A 21,636-nucleotide genomic window follows, 5' to 3' on the forward strand; every position below is an offset into this window, starting at 1 on the left:
ACTCAGTCACTTAATTGGTGTCCCTTTTTTGTTATTAGAAGTTGAAAAAGTGGCATTTTTCAACAAAACACATTAGCAGAAAGATCATTTTCATAAGATTTATCAACAAATTAATTCAAAATTGCCCAAAACCTCACTCTATTTCAAAGCTGGTGGTCTTTACCATGTTTACAGTGATCGCTATGGCTTTCATGTGATATATGCGATTTTATTTGTATTTGAAAATGTCACTTTTTTGTCAAAATTTGTCAAAAGTACAATTCTTGAACATTTACAGAAAAAAAATTTGTAATTGAAAATCATTTTGATAGCATTTTGGTAAACTATGGCTGCATTTTACAGCTTCTAAAAGTTTTACTAGCTTGGCTCATTTAGTTTAGATTTTACAGGGGCACAAATATGGTACTTTTGCATAATTCAAGGAGGAGAACAATGGCTTGAAATATATTTGGTGTATTATCTCACGCCCAAAAAGGTTTGTCAACAATTCATAAAGAATATACAGGTACCTGTATGCTAGGAAAAAGATAATTATAAAGATAAAATATAATTAAATAAATTCTCTGACATTCATAAAGTAGAAAACCTTCACAAACTAAAATGAATAACTAATCCATCATCCTATTATTTCATGCAAACACTAATTGTAGAAAAATAATTGTACCTTCAAGCGAGTCAGGTGTTTCCAAAATTTTCGTCATTTTCTCCAATGGACTTTTTTTATTCTTTCCCTGGCATTTTTTCATTTTTCAAGTCATTTGACATTCACAGAAAAAGCCATTGCCACCAAAATTATGCATTTCCTAATTAATTAAAATACTTTGCAATACAAAAGGATAAAAAGAAGACCAGTTAAGGTAGGATAGGTGAGGGGTGCTTCAACGAACGGCGTATCTAAACGAACAAACGAAGAAGTTTTGCCCACTGGTCCTTCAACAAATAGTGAGGTATTCCCCAATCCTCCAACATCCACCAGCATGACTGCAGTTTTTAACATGCATTTCTTCCCAAGAAGAGCATCGTGATAGACATTCAAGAGTTTGGGTGGACCCCAATGCCTGTCGGTGGTCTGCAGCACAACGGCAGGAAGCAAAGTCGAATGTCGAAGTGTAATAATACGGCGTCCACAAAATCTGTAGTAATATAAACTTGCATGACTGCTCTTGAGGCAACAATATCATCAGCATCTCATTTCATGGAATTACTGCCAACTCCTTCGCTTACAAGAGCATTTTTAACTCATTATCTTCATTGAAACACAAAATCTGAGTGCAATTATGCAACGATTTTTCCTGGCTAAAAGCATAAATTACCACAGCAGTAGGTGAGACACATGCATGAGGTGTAAAAAAAGGGGAATTTTAGTTTTTTTTGGAAAAAATATTTATTTGTCTAAATTAATGTAGCTGCCTTCAAAATAGTCTCCGTGAGATATTATTCGCTTGTGCAAGCGATTCATCCAATCCTCGAAACTCGTCTCAAACTCGATCTTTGGGATAGCCTTTTGCTCTATCAGCGATTTCTTTTATTGTCATCTATGAATATAAAACGACTGCCCTTTAAGGTTCTCTTTATTTTAGGGAATACGAAAAAGTTACATGGAGCCATGCCCGGCAAATATGGAAGCTGGGGCATCGTTACAGTATTGTTTTTGGTCAAAAATTCATGAACAAGGAAAGAGGTAAGCAGCAAATATCACAGCTCATAAAAACATGTCTCTCCTTTGTAGCAGTAACAGGTAAAGTAAAAAAGGAAAGAAGCTGAAAATTTTATCAGTAAAAAAGTAAAAAGTCAATCGTAATGGAGGGGACCAAAATTTGGGCAATCTGATGTTTGGAGGTTCACTATAGAGAGGTTTTAGTGATAGGCACCATTTTTTCTTATCCTTCGGAAATGAAAGGCACTGCCGTCTTTTAAACCATAGAATTTATGTGTTTAAACAAACATGCATGCATTAGAGAACATATATTTATTATTAAATAATAACAGAAACCGAGCACTACTGCATGATTTTTATCGTGATTCGAGAGAAAACAATGTGGGCTCTCTTCATTCAACAGTCACTTAATATTATTAGGATAGTTGGATACCTTTTTTCTGATTTACAGTTAGGTATGCTCTCATATGGAACAAAATGGCTTTAACCAATGGTTAACGTGAAAATTACAGCATACATATTTAAGGTGTCCAAGAAAAAATAAGCATGAAACATTTATCACTGAAAATGTCATTCCATGTACATAATCGTGGCTGCATTAATGGTCTCTAGTTGTCTCGGTACAATTTGCGGAGGTAGTTAGGCCGTCTCGGGTGTGCCTATGATAAGTGGAGGTTTTACGAGGTAAAGAGGTTCACTGTATAGAGGTTTGCCTATAAATTTACATGTAAATCTGATGGGACCGTAGGGGCTGTATGAACATGTCTCTCCTTAGTAGCAGTAACAGGCAAAGTAAAAAAGGAATAAAGCTGAAAATTTTATCAGTAAAACCTCTTTACATCGTAAAAGAGGGGACCAAAATTTGGGCAACCTGAAGTATGGAGGTTTACGATGTAAAGAGGTTCACTACATAGAGGTTTTACTGTACTTCAGGGGGATACAAACTAACAAAATATTTAAAAAATTGAGTCAGATTCTCCAAACTCATGAGAAATTTAGTTTCCATTGTTTTCTGCTCACACCTCATATACCTTCATCAGACATTCGGCAGAGTTCACCGAGACCACACACCAGAAGAAAATAGGAGCAAGAAAGCAAGAATTTTATATACTTGTATGTAAAGACAAAAATTTTAGTAAAATACCCTTGAAACACCCTTTGAAATGATTATAGAATTATAGCTTCTAAAAATCATTTGAACGAGGGACCATGTCAATGTCTATGGACATTCTTCTGTCAGCTGTTCATGTTTAATGCAGTGTGACGAATATCTAAGGCAGCACAATCTGCAATGCTTTTCTGAAATTTCCCAGTTGAAAATACATACCGTATATCTCCAAATATAGTCCCCCCTTTTTTTCAAAAAATGGCCGAGGAAAAGTAAGGGGGGGGGGACTATAATCGAGTGTAATCCAATTTAGCATACTAAAGGTGACCATCAAGTTATAAATAACAGCATAATGGCTAATTTTCTCATAGTCTTTCTATTTGAGTATATTTATGAGGATTATAATCGAAGATATGAGTAAATACTGCCACGTTTTACCGGAAATTAAGACAATTTTTGCCACAAATGTTGTAAAGATACGAAGATACGATTCTTCCGATTAAAATAGCATATCGAATACGCGTTTTCACGGAATCCATCGGGTAGCCGTTAATTTTTCTTGGAAAAGTATTGTTAGAATAATTCAATCGACACTGATCACTTAATGACGCAAAACAATAAATAATTAAAATCAAAACTAAACACACACTAATCGAACACTAGAATTGAATCAATAGTATACTAATACGTCGCTCATTTAATAGTAACACGATTGAAATCATTGCGAAAAATAAACAGATAAAGTACACCTTTCGTGACAATTTCGCATTTCATTGCGGCCGTAGCTACTATATGTCCATGTGCCCGTGCGGTTCGTGTTTACAACCACTGCCTTTACCGCCTTCACAGAACAAGAATGCGCAATAGTTATGCATTTGTTTCTGAAAAGGTGCAATAATCAATGGCTTTAAACCAGAAGCACCGGCATTACTGCATTTGATCGAAATCCAGCGACTCAGCATCGAAAAAGCGTTCAATTTATGGAGGAATATCTTCAATTCGCCAGGGTAAGTAGGATCGATAAATTACGTCACATAATATTTCGCAATTATTTCCGTGATATTTTCTTTATTAAAAATAATTTTACGTTCAACAGTGAGGTGATGGATCAAGTAGAAAGATGAGGATCAATCCTGCGGCAGATTAGAAGCCATCAAAGACGGAGTTTCGATGCCAATTTAAAAATAGCCGTTGCAGAATGCACCGTAAATCATAGTATTCATATAATGGCTGAAAAATTTGGCGTGGAAAGAAAGTCTTTGGAAAGATTGCAAAGCGCTAATACATCGCGGAAGTCATTTCGGGGGTCTCAATGCGGCAGATTCATTAATTAGAGGAAAATATCGTCGAATTTGTGCGCAAATGCAGAGCAGAAACTCTTTGTATAACTTATGCAATGATTCGCAACGAGGCATTGAAAATTGATAACATATTTTTTCAGTGTTTATGTTTGGTGGAAAAAGTTTATTTCTTAATGTTATTACTTTGATATTTGTAAGTCCTGTAGTTTAATTATTTTGCTTAGCAGGCATTAGATGGCAATATTTTTATAATATTTATAATTTATTTAACACAATTTTATTTAGATTTCCTAAATTCTTCTAGTCACTTGGATTTGACATGACTTGTGATGGGTGTGTTACACTGGGTCTAAGGAAGTTTCAGGGCCAGGTGCAATACTCTTTATGGGCTTTATGTTAAAGCTTATATATTTACATTGTCTGTAGTCATTTGGAAATCAAAAATATTAATAATTTGTGAGTGTTTAAAAAAATACAATAGCCTTGGATAGTTGAAAAATTTTCTCATTACTTCATTACATCTGGTTAAGGAACTATAAATTACTGATACATGCAATGGATAACAACATATTTTAGGAATAGTTATTTTGTTGTGATGGAAAATGTGTGAACAGATTTGTTCTTATTATTCACAGAAAAAATAGTTTTTATTGACTCTAGAATCTTAACTTGCTAACCACAGAAAAACTGCCTTCCTTTGCATTTTAAAAATTTTCCCAAAACTGGGGTCTCAAAATTAGGGGGGGGGACTATATTCAGAGGGGGACTATATTCGGAGATATACGGTATGTAATTTAGAGCATTTATTCTGATGGAAAATTGATGAAAGCACAAGACACAAGCACATATGTGTAATCTAGAGATGTTTGGGCTGTACGCTTGTATGAATAATAGACATACTGCCAGTGTTTCCACTGGGAAATTTCCCTAGCCTCTTACAAGGAAAGACATGAAGTGGAGATAGGACAATGAGAGGTGACGGACCAATCACCTGACCATGACTGTGCTTTTCAAGTACACGGCACCCCATTCATATAGAGTATGGCCATGTTCCATACTAAATTACATTGCTTCTGGAAAATGGTAGCTTGGACATAAAAATTGAGTTAATTATGATACCTAAGAGATCAAACCAAGAATAAATAAGGCCAAGAGACAAAGTAATAGCTGGCCTCAGTGGCAGTGAGGTGAAGTCCTCATCTGACAAAATGGAGGTCGTAGGTTTGAGTCTCCCCTGGACAGGTAACCTCTACTAAAGGCATGGTTGTTTGTGATTGAATATCATTAGTTATTGATAACCATGATGCAAAGGCAGTTACATGAATTTTTAGGGATACTAAGTGATAAAAACAAAATAAAATAATTCTTGGTTTAACCTATAGAAATGATACTTTTTTATCAATTTGAAAAAAAATTACTATTGTATTTAGTGCTCTAGACCAACCTTGAAAATCTTACATGAACAACTTGATTTTTCATCAAATCAAAGCTACTCCCCATACCATACACACTGAGAGGCTGAAATCAAAAATTTAAGAACAATTATAAAATAATCCACATCCTAGAGTTGCTGTTGTAACAAATAATCCTGGATACCCAAGGAAACTATGCCAGTTATTTTTTACCATTATGCTCCCTGAACAGCATAAATGTACACTTCCATATTCCTTTAACACACCAAAGAATTTATAACACTTTTTTCCAAAAAAATCAACAGACAAAAAAACACCACCTTCGAACAGCTTTTTAGGAAAACAGCTACTCCCCTTTCATGTTAGAGATAGAAAATAGATAAACTCAGACAGCAGCTTAAAGTGATACGCTTACCAGTTGTATTAAAGGTCATACATAACATTTTAGCAGCAGTGCTGGAACTGCAATTTACCACAGGATATATAGGAGCGATTCGACAAGTTTTGCTAACCAAATAACAGTTAAAGCTGATATTAAGGTAGGTAAGAAAATCTTTTCATGATGTTAAACACATATTTATTTAATGTACTACATGAATTAATCCAATAAATGACCAAAATATTACTACATATCATTCAAAAAACTATGTAGGAAAGGGCTGACTGAAAAATGGCTCCAGCAGGTATCTACAGGGCCATGGGAGATAAATAGTTAGAGAGTACATACCTCTTAGCAACGTTGCAACTGTCCCCTTGTATATGCTTCTAATTCCACCTTCTCTATATAATTGCTTGATGCAGTCAATAGGGCCAGCATACTTTACAGGTGCCCCCTCACCTTGCTGAATCTATAAAGCATATAAATAAGTAATCTGAATCTCAAATTAGAACTACACCACTCTCCCGATTATCGGGCCAAATGATGAGGAGAGGTGGCAAAAATAATTGGAAAACATGGATAACCCAAATAAACCCTTAATTATCTTGCAATGCTCATAAATTATGTAAATCAAACAATGTAATATTATTCATGCACTTATTCTGTTATTTAAGAATGCTTCCCAGACTCATTGAGAGCTTTCTTCGCCTTACTGCGATCTTTTTAGCTGTGAAAACGTGATTGTACTTGTATGCCTACTGCTCCCTATAAGACCTGGTTTCAAAAAGCACGCATCCTTGGCTGTGTGATCACGGATACAGAAAAGAGGTTGCATGAATGCTTCAAAAACACTTCGCGACTTTGAAAACTACACTGTCAGGCATCAAACCATGTAGTCGCATCTCGCACGACTTGCCCGGGTTGCAAATGCCGAAGGACGCAAATCCATGATCACAGAGCGCGGTCACACACTGCGAGTAGGGGATCCCATTCATGTAAATAATTCCGTTTTACGAAAGGGGATTCCAATAGAAATAATAATTGGGGTATAGCCATGCATGAAGATACAGTAATTCTGGTGATGCTGTGTCCAATTTTACTTATTATATATCTATCGCTGAAAACACTGAAAAAGAGTGAAAATAATGCACGGAAACTTCGCAACACAGATAAGCCGCAGCCGGAGTCTGTTGTATATTCATTATACTTCAATTAAGAGGTAATTGGTTTTCCATTATAATTTTTTGCAAGTTTTGATCAAATCAATATTGAGCTGATAGAAGTACCTCACTAATTCAGAAGAATGAAGCAAAATTTTACATACATGTGACAAAAGCATTAACAGTAAAATCACCATATAATAATCCTCCTAACTTTAAGTAGCCCATCGTTTTCTGCCCCAGCCACTGGAACTCCCAATGAAAAATTAATGCAACATGTAACAGAACAATAATTATCCTTAAAATCTCCATAGATCTGTACCTTGGATACCAGAAATTGTGATGGCTCTTTGTGATCTCCACAAAGAGCCGTCACACCCCAGCTAGTTGCCTCCTGGGCAACTTATGAGCAACTGTCTAGTCAGGACAAAAAACTAAACATGATGGTTCTAAGACAAGAATGGCCATTTTCGTTAATACTACAGCCCATGTGTACACTTGAAAATGTCGACTATGAGAAACTAAATAAGTGGCAAGAAGAAATATGGATAATGCTGACTGAAATGATAAAAACAAAATAATGGTTTTCTGAAAGTTCAACCATTGGAGTGAGAAAGGCCTTATCCTATCACCACCTTTCCCACTGGAATTTTTCTATTAACTTCATATATACTTTTAAAATCACCAGTTCAGTTTTTAATAAGCCACCCTCTCATAGTCTACCTTTTGTTTTGCTTATAAACTTAGCTAAATCCCCAACAATTTGCCTAAATAAACCAATTATGTTTACTTCCACCATTCAAGCCTTATGGATAATAGATTTCATAAGCCACTTTATTCCATTTGAACAGATTGAAGTCAAGTGAAAGGATGATAATAATGGAAGAGGCCTTCATAAAGCCGAATTTTCCACTAGTTCAATTAATTCAAAATTAATTTAGCCCCAAATTTAAAATGGAACCAAATAAATCAACAATTTTTCAGCAGCATACAGATTTACCTGAAGTAAACATTTGATTCTCTCCCCTGGTGCCATAATTGCTGTTGTAAATATTCCTGAGAAAGCTCCAGCGACAAAGAGCTGTGATAAGGTGAGCTGCTCATCAGGTGACTTCTGTTGAATTTTTTTTCCAACACCAAAACCAAAGAAACTGATAGCAAAGATTGGAGCCACACCAGAGATAGGTGCAGACATACCTGCAAGACACGCACAATTACATTAGATTATTAGATAAAATAAAAATTTCATTTAAAAACACACAATTATTTGCCAGTCATTATCATTTAATAATTCAGACTGATGGATTATTCTAGGAATATTACCCTGTTGCTATAACCAACAAAGCAAGAAATAAAAAATATTTAACTTTTATAATAATCATAAAAGTCCTAAATGTAATTGCTTCAGCAAGAGTCAAAGACTGGCAATTAGCAGACATTCAGCAGACTTTCACAGAGTCACTTCTAACTGCTTTTTATCAGCAACGATTCCACAGGGGAAAGAAACATTAATTGGACCAAGACCCCAAATTTTGAGCCATGTGTGTACCTATTCCCTATAAATGACCAAAACACAACACAGCAAAAGATGCCAATGGAGTACATTTGGTTTAAGTACCCATCGTAAAAATCAAAGGATCTTAGCTCAATGCCAAAGTAAAGGGAGTACTTTATCTAAATATGTATTAACATAGCATACAACCAAAAATACAGAAAATTTTTCTTATTGATTACTTTAAAATGGTATGTAGATGGCAGCAAGCACTGCATGGTTTGGGGTTTCCATCCGTTTTGCAGTAGGAATTAATATGACACCACATGCAACAAAAAATGTGGATCACACTGATCAATTCTCCCCAACACTGACAAAAGACCCAGGCCATTTTATGAAAAATTCTTGGTGATAAATGTTCAAATCAAAGCATATTTGACTCTGAAACAAGAATGCCTTCTTACGTTTATTAACCATACTTAATGGTCTCAAGCAGTTCCCAATAGTATTTTTCATTGTTTTCAAATGGAATTCATTTTATGAGATGGAGATGAGGCTCTAAAATTAGGGATGGGTCGAATAGTAAATTTCTCGAATTCGAATATCGAATTCGAATATTAAATCATTGCTCGAATATTCGAATACCTCGAATTTCGAATACCTCGAATACTAAACGATGAATGTGAAAATGCTTGACTAGGTCGCCTATGCAGCAGGAAACCCAAGATTTTGGCGAGTACATAATTGTGATTGCCTTTAAAGGATTCAAACAGGAATTTAGCTGATTAATGGAATATTTTAATTTTATGTAAACAATAGGGTAGTTTCCTTCATTAAAGAAAACGAAAGGTATTGATTGTGATTCGTTACCCACCGTCGTGTTTGGTCTTATTCTTTTTTAAATTACGCGCACATTACTAATATTTCAATCCAATAAAGGTGTAATAACAATTGCCGAAAGTCATTGTTAGACACCTTTCGGGCTAGTAGATGACTCATGCAGCAGTTGACCTCGAGAAAGGGGGAAATTCGAAGCAGGTAGGTAGAAAAAGGTCAGTGGGTGAGAAAAGGGGGTGGGTGCGAGACACGTTTTTATTTTTCTCGCGTAACTTGATATTTTTTGAAGCTAAAGTTTTTGTAATACAATCCCTGCGCGAGCTGGGATCTTTCGTTTGATTTCGGAGAAGAGGAAATCTTCAAGAGTGGGTGAGGCGAATGCTGAATGGAGGGGGATAGCAGATCGTGGGAAATGCGCCAATGTCACTATCCCACGGCACTGAGTTCCTCCCTATGGTAGTTTCATCTCCTGGGGAAGATTCAAAATAAGTGCCTGTCATTATTAGCCACAAAGGACACACGGCAAACACCTCCTCTCATTTTATCAAAAGATGGATGCGGGAAAATGGTCAGTGGGGAGAAAGAGGGAAGGGTGAAACACGATTCTATTATTTTCCGGTAACTTGATATTTTTTTCAAAGCTGAGGTCTTCGTAATACGATCCCTGCACGAGCCGGGACCTTTTTTTTGTTTTCGGGGAAGAGGAAATCGTCTGAGGGGGTGGGGCGAACGCTGAATGGATGGGGATAGCGGATCGTGGGAAATGCGCCAATGTTGCTATCCCACGGAACTGAGGTTCTCCTGATAGGGGACACCTGGGATTTTCGGATTTTTTTCATCCGATCAATTTCAGTTCCCCACGTCGAACTCTTTTCACCGCTCGAACCCGTGAATTTGATGTATTTCGTCAGCTTGGCTAAAACGGCGCTGCATGCACTAGAGGACTAGAGTTCTCATTTTTCCGAGTCAACTACCAACGACGTGCGAGCGACAGTGTATGACGCGAAATTCAAAGTATTCGAGGTATTCGAGACGGTACCTTTAGCATAACTATTCGAGATCTCGAATATCGAATACTTTCTATTATTCGAGGTATTCGAGTATTCGCGGATACTATTCGCACATCTCTATCTAAAATACATTGAAATAAGAGCGTATCATTTCTCAGGCAAAGGCAACACTCAAGAGAGAGAGACAGAGAACTTTTCGGGTTACTCACCCCGTGAACATTATAAAGCAATGATTTGCAACCCAACCAAAGGGGCACTACTCAAAATGGAGTCGTTAAGGATTTTCTTTAGCATCACATACTCAAACAGTAAACCAGCAAAGAATAGTCTCCACACACCTTCACTTTTTGTTTGCATTTTAAGTTCGAAAGAATAGTGAGCTTCCAACCATCTTCATATTAATGCCATCTAATGGACTTCAAAAAAGTCTTCCAAACCTGTATGCTAAAGCAATGAAATATGTGCGTGAAGCCTCAAATACTCAGTTTCTCAATTGCCCACAAATACTTCATCGACTATATACATGAAAGTAATAATTTTGATCTCGGGTGCCAGTGGTAGTTAACGAACAATAATAATTGCATGACGGTTGCAATAAAGAGGACCCTTGATATTACATGATTAAATAGCCACTCCCCGTGTAATTTTGCACTGAATACAATTGTAACATCTATATTTTCATGAAGGCTATTTCATGATTGAAGAAGTTATGGAAGCATATATGCCAAAGCTACAACATCCAGTAAACAAGTTAAACATGCAAAAAAATCACTCCTAGTGTAATGCATTGCCTAAGCTTGAAGGTGCTTATTTTCATGCTATACTAGCTCATGACCAAGAGCAATTTAATAGTCTTACAAAGCATATAGAAATAAAAAAATCAGGACCAAATACTCAATACAAAAATGTGCATTGATTTAACCCTGAAAGTATTTAAATATTTTTTTACCTCCTGAATAATACCATTATAGACGTCTTCCAGAGCTGCAACAGGGGGTATAATCCAGCGAAGCATTCTATGGCATGGTTAATGCCAAATCATGTTCTTTGCAGTAATACACCACAGCCTGATGCATGCAACACCCTAATTATCCAGGGAAAAATTTAGTGCTGTCAGCAATAAACTGAGATTTTCAAATAGGACATGCAATTCTTAGCCACTGCCTTCTCTCTCCCATTAACTTTTAAATAATGCACATGCTTGCAACTGTGTAATGAACAGGGCCTAAAGGGAATTCTTCTCTGTACAAATAAATTAATTTTGAAGGTGATCTCTTGTCCTGTGTACCATGAATAGTTAACCTTCCCACCAACATGATCATCACATAATTCATCACTGCCTGTACTTTATACAGTAGTCTCCCGTTAATACGAACAAGGTTATTACGAAGTTCTTGCTATTACGAAGCAAATCGTTGGTCCCGACGAAAAGGCCTATCCAAGCTATAGTAAAAGAAACGTTATTACGAAATTACGAACCTCAGCCCCGGTCCCAGCAGTTACAAAATGAACTTTATAACAAAGTTCCACAAATAAGCGACGGCATTTAGGTGGATATACATTATGCTAAGTTTTAATAATTGTGCCACGTTTAAGTTCTCCTCCTGTACTGTGCCCAAGGGCGTCAATTATAGTTATTTCTTACGTATACATGCAACATCATATAATAAGCATCATTCCAGTGGAATCATGGTTACCCACTCATAACCACCCGTAAATTGGACTTACAGTTAGTCCTCTTCCTGTGCACATTCAATATACGAACTTTCAGAGATACAAGCATTCAAAAATTTCAAATTTCGAATTTGGTGCCTTTCGATTTGGCTGATGCTATGCGGCGTGGCGTAGAGGAACTCGCACTTAGGGCACAATCTGAACAAAGTATCATTGAATTCGGTGTGAATTTAGGAACTTTTCAGTGTTTCGCCCGCTCTTCCTCACTGCGGAGAGCGATTTTTTTCGGCTCTGGATGAGTCGCACGATGACGCTAGATCAGTGCATCACAATCGTGAGTTAGCACACAATTGTGATGCACTATTGCATTCCGCAGGATAACAATACTCCTCGATTCTTTGCATACAGTCCAGCCAGCAAGAGTTGTCCGATGACAGCACAAAAGGAGGGGCGAAAAACCCTGCGCCAGTTTGCAGCCAATTGCTGTCCCCCAAACGCACCACACACCCTCGCCTAGTCATACAACATTGTCAAATGCATATGGAGCACAGAAATAAGCCTGATCCACCAAAACAAGCCCTTTCTTCGAATCACCAAAACCAGTGATTCTTCCTTTGGGCCCTTCACTCTCGTCGTCCCTTCGCGCTCCTTTCTTCATGGACCTCTTTTGTCTACAAGTGACATAGGCATTTCCCTTTCTTACCTGACAACCTTGCCCCCTACCCCAACCTAGACCATTTTGCCTGTCAACAGACAACTCTCAGAGGCCCGACTGTAGGCTCATCAACTTACGAGCAAGGTCTCGGAATACATCTAGTTCGTATATCGAGGAGTTACTGTATTTGGGAAGATATCAACCCTCGATTGCGTCATGCCACATTCTTCTATTGAGAAACTGAAACTAGTTTTCCTTTTTTTATATATCTGCACATAATTTAATCCTGTCCGTTAAATAGTTTTTTTTTTACCATTCTTAAAAGAAATGTGCATATGAACTTCGTTCTTACAAACCTCCGGTTTTTCGGTCCTGTGAACTTTGTAATAACGAGAGCTTACTGTAGTATATACTTTATAGCATAGTAGAAGAGTTTATAAGTCATGCCTTCATCTAAGGCAAAATTTTAAAGCACCTATGAACTTCTTTAATCCTATAGCCACTTCTCTACTCCAAGGTCTTTTTTCCAATAAGCATACCTACCAATAATATGAAAATTGAAGACTAATAATACTCCAAAAAACAATGTAATGACCAAAAATTCTCTTGAGAATGTAAATTTAAAATGCAACTTAAACTGGTGTTACATTAATATTTAATGGCCAACTATGTGTACACATATTATTTAAATATTTTTCTAACAACAGATGTTACCAAATGGAAAAATGTGCTGTAATATTTGAATATTATCCCTGAGAGAGGATAGGGAGGCGTGACCATCCCAATGCACGTGGAATTTTTTTGACGACATCATCCTAATTCGTAGTAACTCTTGAGTCAGTTCAAAATATATTCTGCATTCTGTGATGTTACTTAAATTGTTACATTAATTGACAACTTATTCGCATGCTTCACTGTCACAGTTCCTATAACCTCAACAATAAACTGCTCAACACGCCGGTGCGGCGACATCATGGATAAGCTGGGCGGCTGCGAGCAAACGCAAAATTGTAATGCGGTGTTGCATTTTGCAGGATAACCACGCTTTTCCATGCCATGGATATATTTATCAACTTACGAACAAGTTCTCGGATCATATCTTTCTCAATTATGTCATTAACATTTCTCACCATTTGCGCGTTAGCCAGCAACTCTAAAAAGAAAAAAAAATTGGACACCATGTCGAAGAATTTTTGTATATGTACATGATTCAATCGTAAGACCACTTTCACACGAAAAGATTTTCTGCCAGCTGCCGTTCACGGCATGGCACACGGCGTTGCAGAGAGTCGTCTCATCTGAAAGCCGCCTGAATTTCCAGTGAATGGCAGCCGGCGAAAAGCCGTTTCGTCTGAAAGCGGTCTCGATGTAGCATTGAGTGTACTTCACGCTGTGGACGGCCCATCGCCGGGTGGGATTGAAATGGGCGCCTTGCCGTCAACAGCGCAATTCGACTAGTTTGAATACATCCACAGAGACCAATGGTAAGTTGAAAGAACGGCGCTGTGCCGTTGATGGTGGCAGACAAAAAGTCGGCTGGTTCGAAAGTGGCTGCAGCTACGGAAATGTTACAATGTCGGGCGAGAGCGAAAAAAAGACGAACCCATGCGCACGTTAGCCAGCAACTCTAAAAAGAAAAAAAAGTGGACGCCATGTAATCGGAAAGTAGTATATGTGTTTTTAAATCTTTTTTTTTTACTTTTTGGCCTTGAATACACTACCATTTCGGCTTTGGGCGCCAAATTCAAATCCTTGCGACCATTCCCAGCCGGTTCCTAAGTCTTCATTCTCGTACAGGCTGAGGTAAATTGCTTAACTATTGCTCTATAAATATGAGTAATAAATCAAACGTGATCATCATATCATGAACTCTAGTCCATTATGGGCCATGAGTTAATATTCCAACAAGACGTCAGAGTTTCATCACAGTTTTAATATAGCGAGCAACAATATCTTCATTTAATAAAACAATTCTTACAGGGGGTTTTTTGGTCTAAATAATCCAATTGTATTTCAACCCACATGATACATCAGTACAATTTATTCCCCAGAACTAACCTTCCACAGCTTCATGACTTAACAAATAGACACGCATCAAAACCATAAACACGAGAAGCATCAAAAACTTAACCTTTGTTCAATATTGTGAAGCATACAAGTTCACTTTCTGCAACCACCATCGGATTCCTACCAGTGAAAGCAGTTACTGTGACCACTTTCAGAGAAGCATTGCTTTACTCTTTCCTAAGAAACTTAATGATAACAATGCTATATTTAGAGTGGAATGAAGACCAAAATCTTATTCACTAAATCAAAGGTGTAAATTTCAACAAAGCATGTCAATCTTTGATGCCAAATGGTAAGAAAGAACAGCATACATCAAGGCAGTGCTTTCAGAAAGGCTTCAAGCTGATTTGTATACATGAAACTAGGCCATGCAGAATTTCCTGGGTTTAGTCCTAGAACCAGCAAAGAAGACTATCAACTAAGGACTTAAAATTGATTTTAGATTTCTTTGTATAGCTCACACAACTAACTACAAGTTATTAATACCTTGCTGACTCATTTTTTCATAATGTGAAAGTCTTTAAACATGATTTACAAAGTCATTAATTTCAAAACATGATTTATTTACCCTTAAAAATGCAGAAATTTTTAACCCACTGTAATTTTAGAGTGAAACTAGTTGTGAGAAACTACAATACTGTAGCAAGTCCTTGAAAATGTAAAAATCAGGAATTAAGTAAAGGAGCATGAAATTCAAATATCTAATTATTCTTATGGGTGCAGTCAGGTTAATTGAAGAATTATATGACAGCTAATATTATATTGATACACGGGCACCTTGTGCACCTATTTTTTCCTCTCTTTTTGTGAATTATTATACTATGCATTATTATACTCTATGTTCATCATATGTTACATGTATTTATGCCACTTCTTGAAACTGGGCACCTGCCCACAATAAAGAATTATTAATATTAACTGACATCATTCACATCCCAAACCGAGTGTTGACAAATGCTGCTTATCCAGATCTTATTCCTGTAACAAACAAAACCTCATTCTGGGAACATTTTTTCCCAAATGGATAACTTTTAAAGCTGTTTTACACGGGGCATGTCCTTGCACAATCTGACGCGTGTACGAAGGCGCAGTCAAAATTGTTTCGTGTAAAGCGGTGAATTGCTAGAACGCATGCGAGAATGCATGGATGTGAGACGGCAAAATAGCCCCTGCTCTAATTTCGTTCATGCATTCGCGCAATTCCACGCCATTTTAGAAATTAATGCAGCACTAACCTGTGCAATTCCGTGCCCCGTGTAAAACGGCCTTTAGATTCTTCATACCCAGAGATACAAGGGCCAAGAGTCTGATTCAGTGTTTTGAGCATACATTCGTAGCGAATCAAAAGGAATTGATGCTATACTTAGTTTGGGATCTCAGCCACAATCCCCTTCACTAACCAAATGGACAACACAGCACAACCACCTTTTGATAACGAGCGGCAAGGAAGATACTAAAATCCCTACATAGAACCTTGAACTTTCCACAAAAGAACATGAAAGCAGTGGTACAGCTGCACTATGTAGGCCTTCATTAACACTAATATATATACGATCTCATTTCATGGTATGGTATTTAGAGGGGGCGACCGACAGCTGAGGTCATTTGTGCCATGAAGGAAGGGTAGAGAGAAACCCGGCGTCAGCATTCCTGATCTTAACGAAAGGCACCAAGGGGACCATGGCTTAGCATCCCATCCAACTGACTGAGTGCTGTGCTTGAAATATCCTCCACACAACATTCCAGCAGGGATCGGGCAGTCTCCGAAAATTCTCTACCTCCGCCGGGATTTGAACCCAAGCCCACAGGGTGGGAAGCCAACACTCTAGCCACCACACCAACCCAATCCCCTCTCTATTGACCAACTAGGGTGACTATTATTCGACAAGCAACCTCTACATAATGATTATTGTGTTGAGCATGACAAGATATCTCATCATGCCCAAATTAAATGCCCATTTTTTCACCATGAGATATCTAGTCACCTTAAAGTGGTGAATGGTAACTACTTTATACATTGAACTGGAAATGGTTACGAAGGTCTTAGATGTGTCAGAAAAGGAGGACAAGCCCTGGACACATTAAGGGTCATAAACAGCTCCAAAACTCCCATCAAGAAAATAGAGGATAAAATAAATTGATGATGATGAGGACAATTCCCGGGGGAAATGTGTCCAGGGCATAACTTTAAATGCTCATTGAAACCTAAATTTAACTGACTACAAAGTAGTACTGAAAACAACAAAACTTCCACAGATTTGTATGACTTCTTTCATCTCTGGCACAGTTAATAAAGATAAGAAAATCTGAGGCTTGAAAGCTGATGCTTACTTCAGTTATGCCCCTATCACAAATCACCACAAAGATACTGACAGTTCAATCCAACAAAGTGAACTTAACGTCTCTCTCATGTATGCTTGTCAGTCTTACCTTATCAACTGAATGTATGCAGTGGCAGAAGTATATTAAGACCTCAGATTAGCAACAAATCCGAATGAAACCAGTTCATACATCGATCAACTCAAAGGCAAGAATGATTCTAAACCGAGATATGTGGTAGAAAAACAGACGTTAAATTCACCTTTATAGAGTCCTCTAATGCCTTCCTTCTGCACAGTCTTTTTGGCACAGTCCCAAGTACCAGTATATAGTGGTGGATTTCCAGGCGTAGGTTTAGGCATCGTTTGTAGGCGAACCTGGAAATATATCACCAAATACTAATAGCAATACCAATAGTATGCCAGCAGGTAAATAGTTTACGTGAAGCCTCAAACTCTACCTGACAGGAAATGCTTGAACCATTACTTCACAATTTCAAAATTAACTTAGATCATACACATCTGCAAAAATCCTCGCCCTAAATTGGAATTTTCCATAGCTTCCTCATCATATATAATAATAAACCCAAGCCAAAGAAGATGAAATTGTTAACCTAGTATAATTATGAAGTCCAAAGCCAAAATTCCGAAGTCGCTCCATTATGACACAGCAGTTTTAGCATAAATTCGGAGTCAACATCAAATCGTGTTATAAGATTTTTAAAAATATGAAAACATTATGACACACCTTTATAGTGTCTAGAGGATGGCCAGCAGCGACGGTGCATACGCCACCGAAACCGCCAGACAAAAAATATTTAACCGGACTAGTAGATTCTTGAGACATTTTGTAGAATTGTTATCTTCGAGGACTAATAACGGGTGGTAAGGCTCCACCAGAAAGCTTTGCTGGCCCAATACGAGTATGACGGATCAGAGGGGAAGTTAAATAAATCGAAGCATTGCGAAACAGTGGCTACTAATAATAAATTTGCTCTGTGTAAACGGTCATCTACTCGCTCCTGTGCACGGTATTGCACCGCCAACGAAGAGAAGAAGGCTATACGGCTAGATCAACATCTAATGCGGAAAGCCTTACGGCCTCGTAACCTGTCGGAGAGTCACTTTTTTCCCCTCTGATCTCCAGCCAACCAGCATCCGATTCGTACGTACAAGCAGCCAAATTAGAATAAATAGAAATAGAGAAAGATAATTGCTCCCCCGACCCCCCGTGGCACGCGACGTTCGTTTCGCGACTGTTTAAATTTCAATTCCCAACCTCTACAAGTAGATGGCGTTGCTGGTACAGAAAACCGCCTAATTCAAATTCACGACCATGGTCCTTATATACTTATATATAAGGGCCATGTTCACGACTTTATGATGGAAGAAAGTATTTTTCAAAACTGAATCCACTAAAGATGACACATTTCTAATATAAAGATTGAAGGTCCCTTTCATTTTTAAGAATATTTCTTTGCATATTTACTTATCTGATAACACTTGCGACAGTTTCTCACAAAACCTCATTAGTATACATAGCTATGAAATTACCGCAGAATATATATATATGCTCGGAGCGCATGGCGTTCGCTATATATATATATATCGTTCGCTATATATATATATCCGCTTACATAGTGACGCCTGAAACGGGAGTGCGAGGTAAAGGAAGGCCGTTTTTTTCTTTAGATGTGTGTTCGTATGAATGTGTGAGTGAGTGTAAGAGGGTTTTTGAGTGTGTGTTATGAATCATTGAGTCCCCATTTGATGTTTCCCTATTTTCCTCCCCACAATGATGTGTAATGCTCTCCCCTTCCCCTCCTAAAGTGTGCAAATCGAACGATTAAGACGAAGAAGAACGTGGTTTCCCCCCCCCCCCCGTGTCCTTGGTGAAGTGACCGTCCAGCCCCAAGTGCATCATCCTTTTTTTTCCCTGACCCCTCCTCCCTGGTGTTCCCTCCCCTCAGTGGCTATATAACGTGGTGCACCGGAGGAAAATAGCGGCTATTCGGCGTCCTACATCCACTCCTACGATCCTCAGATATTAAGGTTACCGATCGTCTAAAGATTCTAAGGGCAGTCATTGTCCCTAAAATCCTTTACGCATCCCCAGTTTGGTCCGGCTCCATCTCCAATGCAGACATCGAGCAGTTGGAAATCGGCATTCGAAAAATACTACGCCTCATAAACAAGACTCCAAGATGGGTCCCCAAGGAGATCGTATACGAGATCGCCAATGAACCAACAGTACGAAGAAGGCTGACAGAATCGGCGAGAAAATTCTTCGAAAAGGCAGAAGAAAGCGGGAACCCAACCATCAAATCCTACGCTACCGACGTCCCCATGTGGTGGGACACCTACAAAAGGCCAATCGCCTCCACGGGTCTGGCCGAGCACCAGCCTCATTAAGATCCCTAGATCACCAGCGTGGGAAGTCATGCAAGAGACGCAACAACAGCTGTGAGCCCGAAAGGGGCGGAAAGCTGACCTGGATCCTAAGAGACCAGGAAATCATCAACTGCAGTAAAGAGCGGCTATTTTTTTGGCGGTTCCAAGTAAATGAAAAAACGCTCCTAAGAGTAGGCGGAGTGTGGGGAGGCAGAGAAGACAAAGTTGGTGGAGAGATCCCGAGAGAGAGAGAGAGAGAGAGGGTGCCTAAGGCGAGTAGGAGTTGTACGGTAGACTCGTGGTGCCGATGAAAGGATCTCCCAACTGTCGCATAGAGGCCATCTCCCACTCGTGAACCTGCCGGAGAGGACGCAGAGCAGCCTACGCCGCGGAACGGAATCGCCACGATCAGCAGATCGAGAGCCCCGAAAATTCAACAAACTGTAAGAGAAAAAGCCACGAAATCCCAATCCCCCCCCTCAAGAAACAAGAAAATTCCCACTTCACCAAGTCAAGGAGAGAATTCATTAAAAACGTTTATAAAATTCCCCCCGCACAAATAGAGAAGAGGACAGTACTTCCCCCTATTACCGTGTGAACTTCAGTGCAATATCTATTTCGTTGTTTCATATTTCCATTCCCCCCCGTTTCTTTTTGTTTTTTTTATTTGTCCCCTTTTCTTGTGGTTTTTGTATGGGTTATGAATGTGAAATCGTGTAGCGTGATTCTTTTTTTTTTTTGGGTTTAGGATAAGGACTGAAATTTTTCTGTTGTGCTGTAAATTTAAAAAAAATACTTTAGAAACAACAACCCAAGATTACAGGTTTAGGAGGTCAGGTTGAGGTCAGGGCGGGGTTACAGGTAGGGTAACCGCTCTGAGATACTCCTTATGCGTTATCCCTCAAAATAAGGCCTCAGGTTATAAAAATTATAAACTCCGATATCCTTTCCTTCGGAATTCGTTGAATGACACGCATTTGGACCAGACATCCTTGAAATTTGGAACGGGCCAGTAAATAAATGGAAAAACTTCCGGAAAAGTTTGAGCTCCTTACTAGATTCACGCGGCGTTCGCAATAGCACTTTTTGTCATAACGAAAAAGCGCGCGTTTTTCCTTTCTGGTTACGGACACGCGTCCTAGCGGCACGCCTCAAACGGCGAGATGCAAATTCCAGCAATAATTCAGGGGTATAGGAATCTTCCACATCCTGGAGATTAATACCATCGGGGAACTCAATTACAGGTTTATGGCCAAAGTGCAGTTCTTGGGGGGTAAGAAACGTTGACTCATGAGTGCACAAATTGGTCCATTTATTAATCCAGGGGATTAACTCGGGCCAGGTATTGTGTTGCCTGTTACAATAAACTCGAAAGAGCCTGGATAATTCGCGCATTACGCGCTCGCTGGGGTTGGATTGCCTTTCTCTGAACACAGGTTTGGTTACCGGGACAGGAGTCACGGCTTCTTTAAGAGAGACGGGTCGCTCGGAACCTAGTTCGGCGATGCGCCCATTCAACCTGGCCACTTCACCTTCAACACGTGGTATCACCCCTTTTAACCCCGCGATCTCGTGTTCCACGTTAGCTGTTACTCCCTCGCGAACATTGGAAATTTCCTCGCGAACATCGGAAATTTCCTTACGGCATACATTTACCTCAGCGGTTTTCGCTCGGGACATTGTTTCAAGTTGTAACTCAAAGTTATTCTGAACTTTTTTAGTTTCGTGGTGTATCTCAGCACGGACATTTGCTATGTCGGAGCTAAAGGCTTCCAATTTGGCATTAATACAACTAATGCTCTCTTGTTGGGACGCCATGAGGCTAGAGAAATTATTTGTGGTCTCGCGTTGGAACGCAGTCATTTGAGATTGAACGTGGTTCAAATCGTCAGACATTTTAGATTGAACTTGGTCCATTTTATCAGACATTTTCCGGATGGCATTCAAAATGTCGAGTATATCCGGGGAAGTGGCGGGTGGAGATGATTCTATCGCAAGCGAGGTGACGGTGGGTGCCTCGTCTTTTACTTCAGTCGTATCCGCCACGGAGCCTGTCTCCCCCTGTACGGATAACATTTCGAAATGGCTTGCCAAAGATTTGAACGGGGTCTGCTCACTGTTTTCCGAGTCGTCGTCCGACTGCACTTCGGTCGTCGCTTCACGGTATTTCGTGAA

General features: G+C 38.8%; 1 protein-coding gene across 1 annotated transcript in view; it reads right to left on the reverse strand.

Annotated features, from left to right (window-relative positions):
* Positions 1 to 18,315, reverse strand: part of LOC124171652 (mitochondrial carnitine/acylcarnitine carrier protein-like) — a 64,517-nt gene extending 46,202 nt beyond the window's left edge. Inside the window, exons 1-4 of the mRNA XM_046550875.1 lie at positions 17,819 to 18,315; positions 17,334 to 17,448; positions 8,018 to 8,214; positions 6,206 to 6,326 (exon numbers count right to left, since the gene is read on the reverse strand). Coding sequence (XP_046406831.1) covers positions 6,206 to 6,326; positions 8,018 to 8,214; positions 17,334 to 17,448; positions 17,819 to 17,917 — 532 coding nt within the window. The 5' untranslated portion in view covers positions 17,918 to 18,315. The remainder of the gene's footprint in view (positions 1 to 6,205; positions 6,327 to 8,017; positions 8,215 to 17,333; positions 17,449 to 17,818) is intronic.
* Between the last annotated feature and the right edge of the window lie 3,321 nt (positions 18,316 to 21,636).

Source organism: Ischnura elegans, chromosome X (assembly GCF_921293095.1).
Source record: "Ischnura elegans chromosome X, ioIscEleg1.1, whole genome shotgun sequence".
Lineage (NCBI taxonomy): Eukaryota > Metazoa > Arthropoda > Insecta > Odonata > Coenagrionidae > Ischnura > Ischnura elegans.